At 40.1% G+C, this 15,757-nt stretch overlaps 1 protein-coding gene across 1 annotated transcript in view; it reads left to right on the top strand.

Annotated features, from left to right (window-relative positions):
- Positions 1 to 2,617: 2,617 nt before the first annotated feature.
- cacna2d2b (calcium channel, voltage-dependent, alpha 2/delta subunit 2b) overlaps positions 2,618 to 15,757 on the top strand; it is a 29,730-nt gene continuing 16,590 nt past the window's right edge. Inside the window, exons 1-2 of the mRNA XM_071532110.1 lie at positions 2,618 to 2,733; positions 13,933 to 14,014. Of these exons, the coding sequence (XP_071388211.1) occupies positions 2,618 to 2,733; positions 13,933 to 14,014 (198 nt within the window). The remainder of the gene's footprint in view (positions 2,734 to 13,932; positions 14,015 to 15,757) is intronic.

Here is a 15,757-nt window from a genome sequence, read left to right as displayed (position 1 = left end):
TTTGAAATCTTTTAGAACAAGAAAATGTGCACAATAGTCACTGCATTACAGGACACTGTTTAGCTGGTGTTCTTACAACACATGACCTTAACAGCAAATGAATGACATTTGATAGCATATTTAAGGAACTTTGCCTCAAATCATAACAATAACACAATGAAATGGATACTATACTGTATTTAGATATGGATATTGTAAAGTAGAGGTGCCAAAAATTAGCCAAAAATTCCTTTGATTTGTAAGACTGTTTACACGAGGTAAAGGTCTACACAGTTCAGTTCCCTTTGGAGTTGCCGTCCAATTAACAGAGCATGGCTCTCCAAGGGGGATTAGCAGGAAGACTGCAGTCGGTAATTAGAGTCTTCTCTCCCCAGGACATGACAGCAGTATTAGCACATAGGCCTGTCAGGGAGAGGACTAAAAGCTGAACTCACACCCTCGCTCCCACAGGAGCAGGAGTAGGTGCAGCCATCCTTTCGGGTCAGCTGCAGAGCAGTTCCTCATCTGAATGCCTGAAAGTGCAAACTCAGGCTCCATTGTACAATTTAAAAAAGAAAAGTCCTACATGCCACTGTTTTAGGAGAGCATTTAGAAAACCTTTTAGAAAATTGGTTTGTATACAAACCCAAACCTTTCAACTATAAAACTGACCACGGCCCAAAGTCTTGTTTTGAGGTACCCAGTTCAGGAATTTATATATGTTATTCCTCTGGTAAAAAATAATGTATAATGCAATACTTTATTGATCCCCCTAGAGAAATTCTGTTTTCGCTCGCCCTTGGTCTACAGGGAGGTCAGAGGTCAGGCTCAGCTGCAGAACAGCTTCCCTGGAGCTGCTGGGGATTCAGTGTCTTGGTCAAGGACACCTGACCACAGGGGATGTTTGCAGACACGGGGGCTTGAACCTGAGTCCTCCAGTCTCTCCCTATACGTCTTATCAGTATTATTAAACATCACCAGTTCTCCCTCAAAGCCACGAAGCAGAGAACTGACTTGAGCCTGTGATGTCATCAAGATGTCAAATCTGCAGCTGCTCCATAGAGATGATTTGGGGAAGATAGTAAAGGTGAGAAAGCACCGAAGAAAAGAACATTGTTTCTGCTTGATAACCGATAACACTACTGTAGAGAGAAACTCATCTGGATACAAAAACGGAAAACAATCTGTGAATCCACAAAATCGATTTCCGTTTCGCAGCTTTATATTTTACAACTTCATGACATCACAGGTTTGAGTAGTTCTGTGCTTGCTGGCTTTGGGAGAGAGCTTCTTATATTCACAAAATATTTAATGCACTGTGTTAGACAGGAATAAAATAAATAAATCCTCCAACTGAGTGGTATGTCCCCCCTAATGAGTTCTTCTGCCATGGGAAGAATACAGCCGTCCTTTGGTGGTTTAACAAGACTCTTGTGTGATATTCAGCCTGGATTGGGAATCTTTATTAATTTTAGTCTGTAAGAGATTTGAGTCCCACCATCACTGTACTGCAGTCAATACGTTTCATTGTCCTGTTACACTATTTTTCATGATTATTTTTCATGTAGCTTATGAAATACACTTTGATTATCTTACTCTACATGGTAAAAGAATGTATAGGAGAAAATGACAAACACCATGTAATAAAATTTCATTACCATTTTTTTTATTTTTTTTAGTAATTCTGGTATGTTAATTATTTTTTTACATTTTTAAATTTAATTTTAAACTAATTCAAGGCACTATCACATCATTGTTTTCATTCAAAACAACATGGCCTATCTGATTTTGTAATTTTACAGTAGCCCATATCCCCAGCTAAATCTAGACGATGCACTTCTTAATTGAAAAGAACTGTTGTGATTAAAGATGTGGCTCTGAGATTTGTCCTGAGATAGACGAGTGGAGGGCTTCCCAGACTCTTTCATTTGACGAGCTACTAACCACCATTTGATGATATTTTATCAAGGAATTCCTAATAAAAAATGTTGTTGTTAGATGAGACTTGGTACAAAATTGCGTAACTGTTGATACTGTAATTGGAGAGTTGACAGTGGGGCAGTGAAACCTATGAACCAAACAGCCGTCTTTAATACAAACTCTCTTTAATAGATACTCTCTAATAGTGAAATTAAATTGTTTTTCCATTTAGCTGGTCCCCTGGAGCCCATTCAAGACCCTGCTGAACTCCACTTTTTCCACCCACTGACCTATAGCGCTTCACACAGTCAGGTGAACGTGGGCTTTTGAGTACAAATAAATGCCGAGAATAAAATCCATCTGCAGTCTATCTCGAGGCAGCCTGATATAAGCTATACGTTACATCCTACTGTTGCCTGCCCGCTGAGCGTGAACGTGCCTGGGTCCGCGGCTTGATGAGAGCAGTGTCGTGCACGCGCGAGGCTGTGTAAGAGCAAGAGACTCTGCAGTGTCTTGGCAGCTGCATTAGTGCATCTCCCACCGTCCGCGATGAATCCACGGGCAATGCCTGCCTCAGCGTCGACTTGACAAGGGAAACCGATATGAACTCGGAAGGAAACTGAGACTGTCAAATCCGGACAATTATACATGCCCTGGAGACGGTCAGGAGCGCTTCATTCACGCATCGAAACCCCGTGACTAGAATTTTTAATGGAAAATGGCGATAGGCAAACGGTCTTGCAGCGTCGTCTGCTTGGTATCTATCCAGATTATCTTGATTTTCAGTGCATCGTGGCCTGGAGCAGAGGGTCTAACATTCCCTCAACAATACACGTAAGTAGCCAGATACCTTAATTGAAATCATATCGGTTGCCTGAGAGTGAACTTCAAGTCTTGTTCACTCAAACAGCAGCTCTTGTGCCATAAAACAGTCTACTTTAGTCACCCTGCTTAATTTTCGGCCGCTGGTGTTATATAATTTGACAGTGATGCGATCACATCGATGTAAACGTACTTTAAGCTCAGTGCCTTCCAAGGTGTAGTCCACACTATGACTGGGCATACATAAGTACACAAATAATTTACAGGGATACATGAGCATAAACGGTGTCAGCATATCAATATTTCACTTAAAGCTGTTGTAACATCTCATAAATGTTAATTCAGAATTTCAAGCAGGCCTAAATCTATATCAGATGAAATGATTGGTGTGGTATTTGGATAATGCTTTGGCCTCTCTGTTAACATATGATGGGTTATAGCCTTCATTTTTTTCTTTTTTTTTCTGTGAAGACTAAAAGGTGTAAGTAAAGATTACATCTTCAGTCATATCAGATGTCTTATCTTTTTGAAATTGCATTCCATGCTCTAATGTATTTCCATTAGTTTTATTTGTTTAAAATAAAAAATAAAAAACAGAGCAGCAGAGTCAGGAACTCCAATGCACGGATGTGGAGATGTCAACCCAATTTTTTTTTGCAGTGATACTTTCACTTGAGGAAACAACAATGAAGTTAGGTGAGGTTGACCATGGCATTAATTGACGAAGTCTTGAAGTAGACTGAGGCTTCTAGTATTCCTGCACTGATCAGGAATCCTTAAGTCTCTGTTGCTGAGTTGTTGTCAAACTGAAAAGGGATTACTGAATGTCTAGATTGCGTGTGCCTATTTATAGTTAGTTCCCTATAGGCTTATGGGCAAAACATACACTATCTACATACATTTTGTAAATTATTCACCTTTCTTGCAACCTCTTGAGAAAATCAACAAGAGATAACTGTTACTAGTGGTAGTGCTACATTGTTAGTAGTAGTAGTAGTACTGCTTTGCATAGTAGTAGGAGGGTGTCATTCTTTAGAGTGAAGTCCTGCTGAAGGCTCCATTAGAAATAACCTAATTATTTCTCAGTCTCTTTTTTTTAAATGATGCTGTGCGCTTTGTTCTCCGTTCCTTACCTTTAACCCGTTACTCTTAAGTACAGCTGGCACTCAACTTGAGAGTACAGTTATCTGGGCCCACCTCCAGGCTCTGCAATCAGGCCGCTCTGGAGGGAGGAAGCGCCAGATGGTACAGTGATCTTCGGGACAGAGTGAGGGATTTCTGGCCAATCACAGCTGGAGATACTGGGTTTATTTACCAATTAGAAAAAGAGGCCTATAAATCAGGGAGGTGCGAGTGTGTGTGTGTGTGTTTATGATGAATTGGGTTATTGCAAGTGGGGTATAGCCACTTTCTCCTCCTCTGCGCTGGTTTTTACTGCTGAGTGCTTTGAAACGGCAACACGCCCCTCTGCCCTGGGTCTCTTCATGTAAGCTAAATGAAGCAGAATCGCCACGCCAAAGAACAGCATCTCATTCCAATTAAGAATTAATACTGCAGCAGTCAGGATTTATTCCTCCTATCCCTCACTTGCTACGCCCTCCTCTCTCCCTCCCTCCCCTCTCCCTCCCCTACATCTCTTTCTCCCTCCCCCTCTGTCCTGCCTCTCTCTCTCTCTCTCTCTCTCTCTACATATATATATACGTGTCTCTCCACTCACTCTCCTTTCCCTCGGTCTGCTCCTTTCACTCCATCTTTCCCTCCTGCTACTCCACCCTCTCAACCTTTCGCTCCCATCTCTGTAAGTGAATATGGGTCACAGCATGTAGTGCTGCTCTCTCTCTTGTCCCAGGGGTGTGTGTGTGTGTGTGTGTGTGTAGCAGGTAACAGAGTAGGGGCAGAAGTATGCTGTTCAGCGGCTTCATCATAGCACTGCGATGTAGAGTTTTCTGATGTCCCATAGGGCTTGAGAGGAGAGGAAATGGAGCACACTCAAAAAACTTAGGATTGTGCTTCAGCTGCACTGAGTCACACAGTTAAAGCTGCTCTGCAGTTCTGTGGGCTACAGTCATGTAACAGACCCGCTTTAGTCATACACTAGCATTTTACAATGCACTGCAAGGCCATTCTAAATTAATTTGTGATACAACAAGCCTGTCGACTATTGATTACAGTATGTTGAGAAATACGCTTGTTAATCCAGTAAATTAATATATTAATGGAAATAATATGTTAGTTTCATAGTGCATGCAAAAATGATATAGTAGTGTATGGCAAATAGCTTATTTAACTTATTTCAAGAACTAAGGAGGGCTCCCTAAGGGCTCCCAAGATGGAGATTGCACTTCAGCAGTAGATATCTTCAGCTGGACCAACATAAAAGACAGCACACATAAAAAATTCTGATTACTTACATTGCATTAGTTGGATGAATGGATGGTTATGTGCCCCTCTGTAAACTGGTGCAATGTAAGTCATTGTCCTTTTGATCCTTAATTGATGGATGTGCTGTCTTCTATGGTTTCCCAAAATCAGTTTGAAGCCCTGAGGGACTGACTGAGATGTTTTTCTAAAGACTGATTTTGGTCTTGAGAAAAGTCTCAAGATTGCATTTGAAAGTCTAGCTCTTGTTTGGAGATGGCCCTAATTTGTCATTGTCTTATCAGGGATATATTTGGGTGAGGTCTTTTATTTCTGCCAAAGTAATAAGAATTGTGTGAAAACCACAAGATGCTGACTCTCCATTGTTCTGTGTAATGTGTTATATTTGGAAAAGCGGCAATGTAGCAGAAAAGCACCGCTGAGTATCATTGTCATGAAAATTTTGAAAGATTAGATTTGACTAAGGTGGTCTTGACTACAGTCCTGCAGTAGAATCCAGTGAAGCTATAGGCCTGTGAGAGCGTCAGCCTGGTAGGAAATCAAGCTTATCGACAACCTGAAAAGGTTTATATTAATTTATTAAATGATTTTAAGGGTTTATGTCCACAATACTTCTTTTCCCGATGGCTGGCAGCTTTTCAGTTGTTTCAAAAGGGAGAGAAACGAAAACTAAACTACAAAAAGTGCTTCGCCCGACACATTTTTTTTAAGAGCACTCCACCCTTTTTTGTGCAACCCTCCAGGTGCCTCAAGCTGAAAATATTTATTTTATTTTTTATTTACCTTTATTTATTCAGGGTAGTCAATTGAGAGTGGATGCCCTCTTTTACAATGATGCCCTTATACAATACAATAACAATAAAACATCGCAAAAAAATTCCTGCAGCCTGTTCCACTTGTCTGGTGCATAAAAACTAAAAGCTAATTTCCCAAGTTCAGTGTTAATGAAGTGAGTTTCAAGTGTCAAATATTTCTGTGCACGTGTCTTATAAGAGATAGATTTGAGCTTTAAAAGAGATGTAAGATATGAAGGTAACTTATTTAGTAATGCATTGTAAACAAAGAGGAGACAGTGTTGTTCCCTTCTAACACTAAGTGAAGGCCATCCTATTTTCAGATAAACAGTGGTGTGTTCTGAAACTATCCCCAGTTATAAACCGTAAGGCACCATGGTAGAATGTATCTAGTTATTTCAGAGTAGTAGGGGCTGCATGCATATAAAGTATATCACCGTAATCCAAAATTGATGTAAGAGTTGATTGTACAATTGCCTTTCCTGTTTTCAAGAGAAAAACATGATCTGTTTCTGTAGAGAGATCCCAGTCTAATCCTCAGTTTCTTTTTGAGCTCAATGATGTGAGTTTTAAATGATAGCTTTTCATTTAGCCAAATACTTAGATATTTGTATGAGGCTACACCCTCAATTTTGGCCCCATTAAGGAGCAAATGTTTAACGCTTTGTCTTGGTTTCTGGCTCTTGAGAAGAGCATAGACGTGGTCTTCGAGTCATTGATGAGGACTAATCTGAGATCAATCAGAGATTTCTGAATACAGTCAAATGCAACTTGAAGATTTTTTCCAGCTTGTTCTGCAGCTGATGCACAGACATAGAGAATTGTATCGTGTGCATAGAAGTGTAGTTTACAGTTCTTTACAGAGGCACCAGTGTCATTTATAAATAATGTGAACAACGTTGGGCCTAAAATAGAACCCTGCGGCACACCATTCACTATTTCCAAAACCTGGGATTGCAAGACCTTGGCCTCTATACATTGTGTTCTAAGTAGTCCTGAAACCAGTTACAGGCTAGTTCATCAAACCCTACAGAGGACTTTATACTTTTCACAAAAGTGGTGTGCTTGTCATTTAAACTTTGTCAGTCATTCAATCATAGGTTAAATGGGGCTTTAGAGCGATAGGTCTGATGTTGATGGAGATAAAAAAAACAAAAACACATACAGTGCTGTTTTCCTGTATGCTCCTGTTTGGCTTCATCCCAGTACTTTACAGTGTTTTCTAGTCTCAATGAATTTTAGTGACTCTAAAGTGAAAATTGGAGCCCTAGGTTATTAAACAAGCATTTTGTTGCATTTTTTTCATCTATCAGATGAAAGTTAGATGTTGAGCAACACTTTCAAATAAAACTAGTACTGTGAAATGTTGCCTATATATCATGTAGGGTTATTAGCATTTTATTTTTTTCAACAGCTGTATGAAAAGTCTCAAAGCATGGGAAATGGAGTTCATCATCAGGTGTACAGGTCTTTCAATTCACCCGTTTTCAACACATAATTAAATCAAGGGATCAAATGAAAATTAATTTTCAAATATCAGGCATGTTGTGTCCACATTGCCCTGTGAAAAAACAAAAATCCATCCTAAAACTGAATTCCCAAGTGTTTCATTGAACTAGGACAGTTGGGTCTGGCAGACAGTTGAGATTTGTGTACGTGAACAAGCCTCTGCCAGTGCTAGAAACAAGACAGTCAAGACTTTAATCTGTGATGTTCTCAAGAAACTCTTTTGGGATCTGCCCCGTTGATGATAAATAGATCGACTCTGTGACGCATACAGGACCATCCAGTGCCATTTTCTGTAGATATTAGGGTTGTCACAATACTAGAATTTCTAACTTCAGTACAATACCCAGGAAAATATTGATATGCGATACAATTTTCGATACCACGGGGGGGAAAAAAATGAATTTTCAATCTTTTTTTTAAATATTGTTTTCATGTTAAAATATAACTTTAACATGAAAACAATATTTTAAAGTCTTTGTCTGAGATCAAACAACACATTTTTGATTGACAGGTGTCGATTGCCGTCATGATTTGCTCTTTTTTATTGAGGGGAGTGAGCTTATACTGCACAAGCATGTGAAACATCATATTGCCTCCTGGCCTCTGCAGCATAGACTGTAAGCAACTAAGCAAAAAACACAGACAAAGAGACCCAAACTAGTCCCTTAATATCCGACAATGCAGGGGGAAATCCCAGTGCAAAGAGACTGATGGGCGGACAGACAGACAGACAGACAGACAGACAGACAGACAGACAGACAGACAGACAGACAGACAGACAGACGCTTCTCAGTAACGTAGGCCCGATAAAACTCATTCAAAACTTTGCACTTACACAGCAGATTAGCCTGCTCGAGTCATCAGCCTATCAGAACACTTTTAGCTTGTTGAAGCAACAGATACCCACCAATGATAGGGAAAAATCAGCAGGGCTAGAGTTAGTGGATTATTATCGACAGAATGATTTTAATCGGACATTTCAACATCCGGTCGAGCCTTCTGACCGGGCCCGGACAATGCATCTGAAAACCGGACAGTCCGGTGTTCTGACGATTTATGCTGCCTTGTCGAAAAATGCGAATCGCTACCCTAACCCTAACCCTAACTATAACCATAACCATAACCCTAACCCTAACCCATGCGCAGAACCGCTAAGTAGCAGATCTCGATAGGTAGCACATATCGATAGAACGTTCACCGGTCGAAAACCGGGCATCTGGCAAACCTACTTGATAACGTTAGCTAGCTAAACTAAAACGAATGATTTGCAGGGTACGTTAACGTTTATGATAAATGTTTAATGCTTCAGTGATGTTGAAATGGGAGCTTTCGCTAACCTCTCGAAATTCTTTATATAGACTGGCGTGTCGGTCCTTAAGGTGCTTCGCCAAGTTTGACGTGTTGCCCCCGTTGCCCCCCTTCGTCGGCACCACTCTGTAGCATTGTTTGCTGACTGAGGAACAACCCAGCTGACTGCTACTAGTGAGAGGAGGGGCTGTGGGCAGCGGTGCAGGGTGTGTGTGTGTGTGTGGCTAGTGGAGGCGGAGAAATAATGTTTGATTTTTCATTAAGAGAAAGCACTGCTGGTACCGATACTGTTGCAAATGAATGTATCTGTTTCAAATTTTTAGTATCGATACTTATCGAAGTATCGATACTTTTGACAACCCTAGTAGATATATATTCAAACCTATTAGCACCGCAATGAAATAAAACTCATTTTGGGAAGAAAAGTCTCTTCCCATGTACTGATAGTTCATCCATTTGGCAAGCTGAATTACATGCTCAATAGACAAATGACTGCACCCAGCTGCGGCCAGTGAAATAAAGGAGGTGTACAGAGAGAGTTGTGACTCTTAATTGATACTGCAACCATTCAGTGATCGTCACTGATAAACTCTCCTGAGGATAGTTTGGCGAAGTCTGGGCATGCAGGGAGGCCACAAGAATGCCTGAATACTGAAGTCTTTTAAAAACAATTCCTTGCATTTCAAGCAATCTATATTGGCTATCAAAACAAGCATTTCTCTATGGCTAATGTGAATGCTTCAACATTGCTTAGATGTTGCATAGATGTACTGTATATAAAAAAAAGGTTAGACTACGCTGCTGTGGGTCAGATATGTTTTGTGTCGGATTGTGCTTTTTGCTTTGAAATTGTAGATTGGGTTGTGGCTCTACTTTGAACTGTTTTATTTGTCACTGAACCCTTTTTGGAAAAAGGAAGAAAAAGAGCGCAGATAAGGTTCATTAGGATAAAGGTTTTTAAAGGAACAGTCAGAGTCAAATGATCGGTTATTGTTATTGATATTGTTTATTTGGATCCCCATTAGTTGTCACCAAGGCAACAACTTTTCTTCCTGGGGTCAGTAAAGTGAGTGAGGGGTGATAATGTTTGTTTGACTTCCCCTTTTTTTGTATTAGTAATTTATAATTATTCTGTGGGTGATAATGCATTTATCAGAAATTATTCCAGGCGCAGTGCCTTTCCAAAGCAGCTGCTTTCCATCCGCTTTGCAGCCGCTCCACATTTACTTTAATGAAATAACGGCACTGGCAGTTTGAAAAAAGCGGAATAATGTGAACGGTGTGTGCCGGAAGTCGTCTAACATCATCAGATACGCTGTGTTCCTGAAAAGTGGATATTTGTAGAATGTGAAATGTGTCAGGGTGCTGTATCATGCACCGATTAGGCACAGCACAAAATCTTCGCGATTCACACAGAATAGCACAGGTTCTACATTAATAAAGACTGACTATAGCCGTTTTTTTTTTTACCAGTGATAAAAAAATTCAAATATTTTGCAAATGCATTTTCCTATTTTCTAATAAATTAGTATAGGCGTTTCCTGTGATCCTAAATGCACGATGTCAAAGTGAGAAAGTGCACTCTCCAGAGGCATTGGTCACTGGCAGAGTCAGGTAAATCCCTAAAGATATTTCCACATTAGGAAACACTGAGGAATGTTCCGTTGACGAATCAGTTGCAACATGTCTCTCAACGTTTTTCTGTCCTTATTTTTCACATACTGACAATTTAATTGGCAAAATCCTCCTGCAAAGCATCTGTTGTATTTTTATTTAAATAAGACAGCAGAGGAACAAAGTTCTTGCAATGAGAGTCCCTGAATTTTATTTAAATTTCCAAAGTTTTTATTCAGTTTTTTATCATGTCTGTAATATCTGTACCATATCTGCTACAAGTTTATGAATACAAGAGTAAAAACTGCAACTGCAAATTTCTCTTTGCCTGACATTGCAAGAAGGCAATTGGGCTCTCAAGATTAATCCCGGGTGTCTTTTATGCCACCGCTCTCTCTGCGGATCAGACCTAATGGTGAAGTCTCTCAAGGAGGCAACAAGTTAATGAATTAGACAGGTCCAGTTCAGTTTTCTGCAGGTGTTCACTACTTTGAAAACACGGTAGAATAGTGTCCTGCACATTGGCAAGGAGAGCCATTTCAATTGTATCCAGCTGCTTATAGAGTTAATTTCTCATTGTGTGTTGTAAGGTTTCATCATGTGCAATTTTTGGAGAGCCAGTTGAATGCTCATATAGTTAATGTACTGTGTGTGTGTGTGTGTGTGTGTGTGTGTGTGTGTGTGTGTGTGTGTGTGTGTGTTGCTTGGACATGCGCTGACCACATTGTTTCTGATAAAGATTTCATTATCTTTATTTGTCATTATCTTAACTTGCCAGCACCTGGTGGATTTTGAAAAGAAGTAAAAAAAAAACTGTCTGTAAAAATATGAAAAATTCATTGATCTCAAGGCAGCAATCAATTGTATTGCCCCCCTCTAAGTTTAATGTATGTGCAGCACAAAGTAGCCATTCAGTAATATCACATGCAAGCCTGCACCCCTTTATACATCTCAGCCATATTGCTGGCATCATCATAGCCTCGTTTCCAGCAGTTCTGTATGTCAACGTCCTTTCAAAACCTCCAGCACTGCATTGAATAGCGACGCTCCAGTGTGATTTGTTATGAGTAAATTCATGAAACGCCGCCCTATTGGGCCCTGCTGGTGAAACACAGCACATTATGACAATCTGCTGATCAATATGAGAACTGTCAGGGGTAGAGACTACACTGATAGAGAAATACTTTGCCTCTTTGACTTGGTTTACGATTTCAGAATAAACATTTCCTCCCATTGGCTGCACAATTTCACTATAGATTGCTACTGGCAAGAACGATGGATTGCCACGCCCAGCATTTCCAAAGCGTGCAATGTGTTCTCTAACAAATGGGTCAAATGACTACGTAGCTCTATAGCAAACCCATGTAATACAAATGTGATGCAAAAGCAAGTCTGTGTTCAGATCAGAAGTTAATAACAGTAACTACCCCCATAAGTATGTAGATTAACTCAATACTGGCATTCTGTTTGGAACTAAATTCGTAGTCAATCTGTCTGCCCTTTCTCTGCGGTTCTGGAGATCCACACAAACATACTCAGATCCCTCCTGCTTGGCCACCCACTCTTGCTCATGTACCCAAACACTAAATCTACAAGTGGAAGAAGTTGACTTGTTCCTTTCTGGGTCGAATATAAAAAGGCACGCAAAACAAAATCCACATCTCATCCAAATGCAGACTAAAGAATGCGCTCGCATTCATTGATTCATTGAATTTCTAATTTGTCAAATTAGGCCCTTTAACAATCTGTGCATCCTTGTTAATGCCACCACAATCTATTGGATCATGTTTGTGTAGGCCAGGGGGTAATTACCTGCTGGCACCACATCTGCCGATACATCGCTGGTAGATGGTGGATAATTGCTGGTGTCGCTGGTGTCCCATGTGGCTTCACTGGAGGTTGTGAATTCTCCGTTGAAGTTGACATCTTTTTTACATCACATAGATAATTGTCCTGCATATAAAACCTAAACAAAACTAATTGATAGGATGAGAAATTAAGAAAGATGAGGAAAGATGGCAGGTAAATGCTTTCCATCTCTGGTGTTTGGATGCACAGTATCCAGTGAGTGACGTGTCCAGCATGCAGTCTATAGTAGCCAGGTAAAGAATACAGTAGATTCATAGTTTGTGTTGAAGTGGAAACTGCAACATTTCAGAATTGGTATTATACCTGTTGTCTAAGACAGTCTAAATATTATTTGAATATGAACAACACTCTCCCAGAACAAGAAAACTGAACTAAAACTTGAACTGACTTTTCCAAAGACGGTGACAAACCATATTTTCCATTTCATTCTCCATGGAGCAGCTCTAGAGCTTTGTAACAACACAGGTTCAGGTATTTGTTCTCTGCTAAAGGTGACTGTAAGAGCACCCGGTGGGGTTGTCTGGGGTTAAGAGTACATTTTCTGGTTCAGGACTGATGACACTACTGTAGGATAAACACTCTGTGGTTCAACAAAACGAATACCCACTTCTTAGTTAAAAGTCTATGGCACAGCTTCAGAATTTACATGTTAATTACATCACAGCTTCAAGCCATATCTCTGTTTTTGACTGTGAGAGAGATAGAAAGTTATGCCCAGAGATAGTCGAGTAGTGTACATACATGTACAGCCCCCTCCATTTAATGAATTGTCTTGTATTATCCTGTGTTAAAAGTTGGCACCCTTGCTTGTAGCCAAAGAACACAATGGTGACAATACAGTGCATGTTAATAGAGGACTGCCTGTGCTCATGAATTGCCTTGCTGGTTGTACACACAGTGAGCATAGTGTTGATGAGTCTCTCTATCCTGAGAGACAGAATACATAATCTATTATGTGGGCGGTGCGAGAAGCTCCGATTGCATCTATGTAGTAGTCTTGTATTTTTGTATTTTTCACTGCTTTGGTATTGCCTTTCATAACATTATATCATCTAGATAGTTAACAAAGATAATTAGGACAGACAAATAAACAGAAAAAATTGCAACCGCGCAACTGCACCTGATGCAACCGTTCTCCAAGCATCGTTTTTGAGACGGTTCTTCCTGTAGTCTTTCAAATCAAAGTTGTAGAGAAGTGGGAAGCTTTGAATGGCTGTAATCAACTTCTTGTCCATTTTGTTCTTGTTCGTCAAACAAAATCACATTGGTAGGAAAACAAGGAAGCGCAGAAATCTGATTGGCTGTTGATGGTCAGTAACCGTGTAAGGTTCAGCCATGGCCAACTTTGTCAGCTGTCAAGTTGTCTGTCCACACGTCGGCTCAGCTTCATGGGAAATGAAATTGTGTTGCTCGCAGTGTGGAAGCACAGTTACTATACATTTAATACTTACTGAAACAATACTGTTCAGGGCTGGCACAGAAAGTAATCTTCCAATTTTTCAAAACACAGTTGTCTTATGAATTTTTAATACAAACTGTTTGCATTAAGAAAACAATGTAATTTGTACTGTAGTTGATGTTACATAAAGCATCTTATTGTGATTTGTGCTTAAACCCATGAATAGATTAGAGCTATTTTTGCTGTAACATCACTGTTTACTCAGATGGAACCACGCACACCCGATCTTATTCTTTTGTTTCTATTCTGTGAGAATCAACCTGTAATGTTTATCCACAGGATAATGCACTGGGCCAGGCGTATCGAGCAGGAGATTGACAGAGTCTTTCAGCACATCACTGGAGCTCAGCAGTTGAAAGGGGTGAGTGTGTAGCTCTCTGCTGATGCTATACAGTTCCTATTCATTATCATATTGCTGCATAAAATCATACTAAGAAGTGCACTGAGCGGAAAGGTCAGTGTGAAAAATTGTTGTTGCTGCTGCTGCTCTAAATCCATAAAGCTTAAGAGCTAAAGCTAAATAGCAACAGAAGACAAGAAAACAATTACATTCGGCCTCATATAAACCTTTTTGTTTCTGTTTTTTTTTTCATCATGATTTTATGGGGCTCCTTGCAGGGCCATAAACAACAAATAACACAATCCTTTGTTTTCCCTGGATAGATATAAAACTCTAGTGGCCTCTGTATTCACCAGTTTTGAGGATGTGTGCTCTGTTTTTTGGATGTTGTAGCTGCATGTCGCTGGCAATTTGTGTATTGTTTGCTATAATTATGAATCTCACTCTTGCACACATTACAAGAGTGGAGGAGTTTGCCTGCAGCATTTAGATTCAGCATACCTAGGAACATTTTTCATGAACTCATGACCTTCATAGCAGCTACATTTATGAATACCGATTCAGTCCTTATTTTAGCTTTTATGAGGTGTAATGCTTGTGTTATTTGTGACATAACAGTGGAACAGTAAATATTTCAAAATAAAAGCCTTCATGGCAATTGTGATTTTAACTGAAAAACAATGCTCAGCATTGGCCGTGACAATGTGTGTTATGAAGCTGTGAGACATTGTATTCATGAACGCTCCTATGAAGTTCTCAATGAGTTGTTCGGAGTGCATTTTATACCAGCAGCTATATAAAATATTATCACTTACCTGCCCCATGAGTTGTGATTGGGAGCGACTTCCTCACTGTAACAGGTGGCGGGGTCGTCCCTGAACAGGCAAATACCAAATAACAAGACTTAAGATCATCTGTAGGGGGCAAGAGTGTCCTGCTCTGGAAAGCTATGTGTGGGCGTGTCCTCAGCGGAGAGCAGAGGCTGTTGGTCGTGGCACGTGTCCTCTCTGTTTGTGTCACAGCAGAGCAGATGGTCAGGCAGCCTGCAGTAATGCTAAGATGTTAGACTCACTTTTTCATTCATTCACCGATAATCCCTCAGTGTGCTTGAAATGATCTGGATCTGCTAGAGAGATAGTTCCACTCAGCCTGCGATGCACAGTAATAGCCTCAGTAGAATCCTCTTTATCTGGGAAATGCAAGCAATTTAAAGTAAAGAACGCTCATCTTCCTTACACAATAAATGTCAAAAACCACAATTTTCTAGTTGCAGATGATTTTTGTGGCCTCTATGATATAACTCTACATCGGGTTTTGTCGGTACACACTTACAGTATTGCTGGGCTCAAAGCATCTTTCAAAAGTCGGTACAATGGACAGTTTATGTTCAAGAGCTTGGTACAACCTTATTTTTGTGATAAATCATTTATTTTGTTGCACAAGATATTAGTCACAAAGTTATTCTGTGTCAAAGCCATCTTCAGTAGTACATCATTATCCTGACTGTTCTTCACAGACAGCATACAGTTGACAGTAACACCCTGTTTTATTACTGTGTGTCTCCATCTGTGAGAGATGGAAGGCAAGATGTCGGCCTGGGCAAATAAAGCATGGTTTGAGTGGTCATTTCACAACTTGAGGGATGTCTGGTACACAAAATTATCTCTAGGTATCCTTTACAGCTCATTCCATAAAGTCAGTGTTTTCATTTATTGGATGAGGGCCATCGTACAGCATATGAGATTTGCAAAATGTTCTCATCCA

Source organism: Centroberyx affinis, unplaced genomic scaffold (assembly GCF_046629955.1).
Source record: "Centroberyx affinis isolate AG114_WGS23_722 - 3 ecotype Tasmania unplaced genomic scaffold, CSIRO-AGI_Caff_v1 ptg002163l_1, whole genome shotgun sequence".
NCBI lineage: Eukaryota > Metazoa > Chordata > Actinopteri > Beryciformes > Berycidae > Centroberyx > Centroberyx affinis.
The sequence above is the reverse complement of the archived record's forward strand: the minus strand, read 5'-3'. Positions and strand labels throughout refer to the sequence as shown.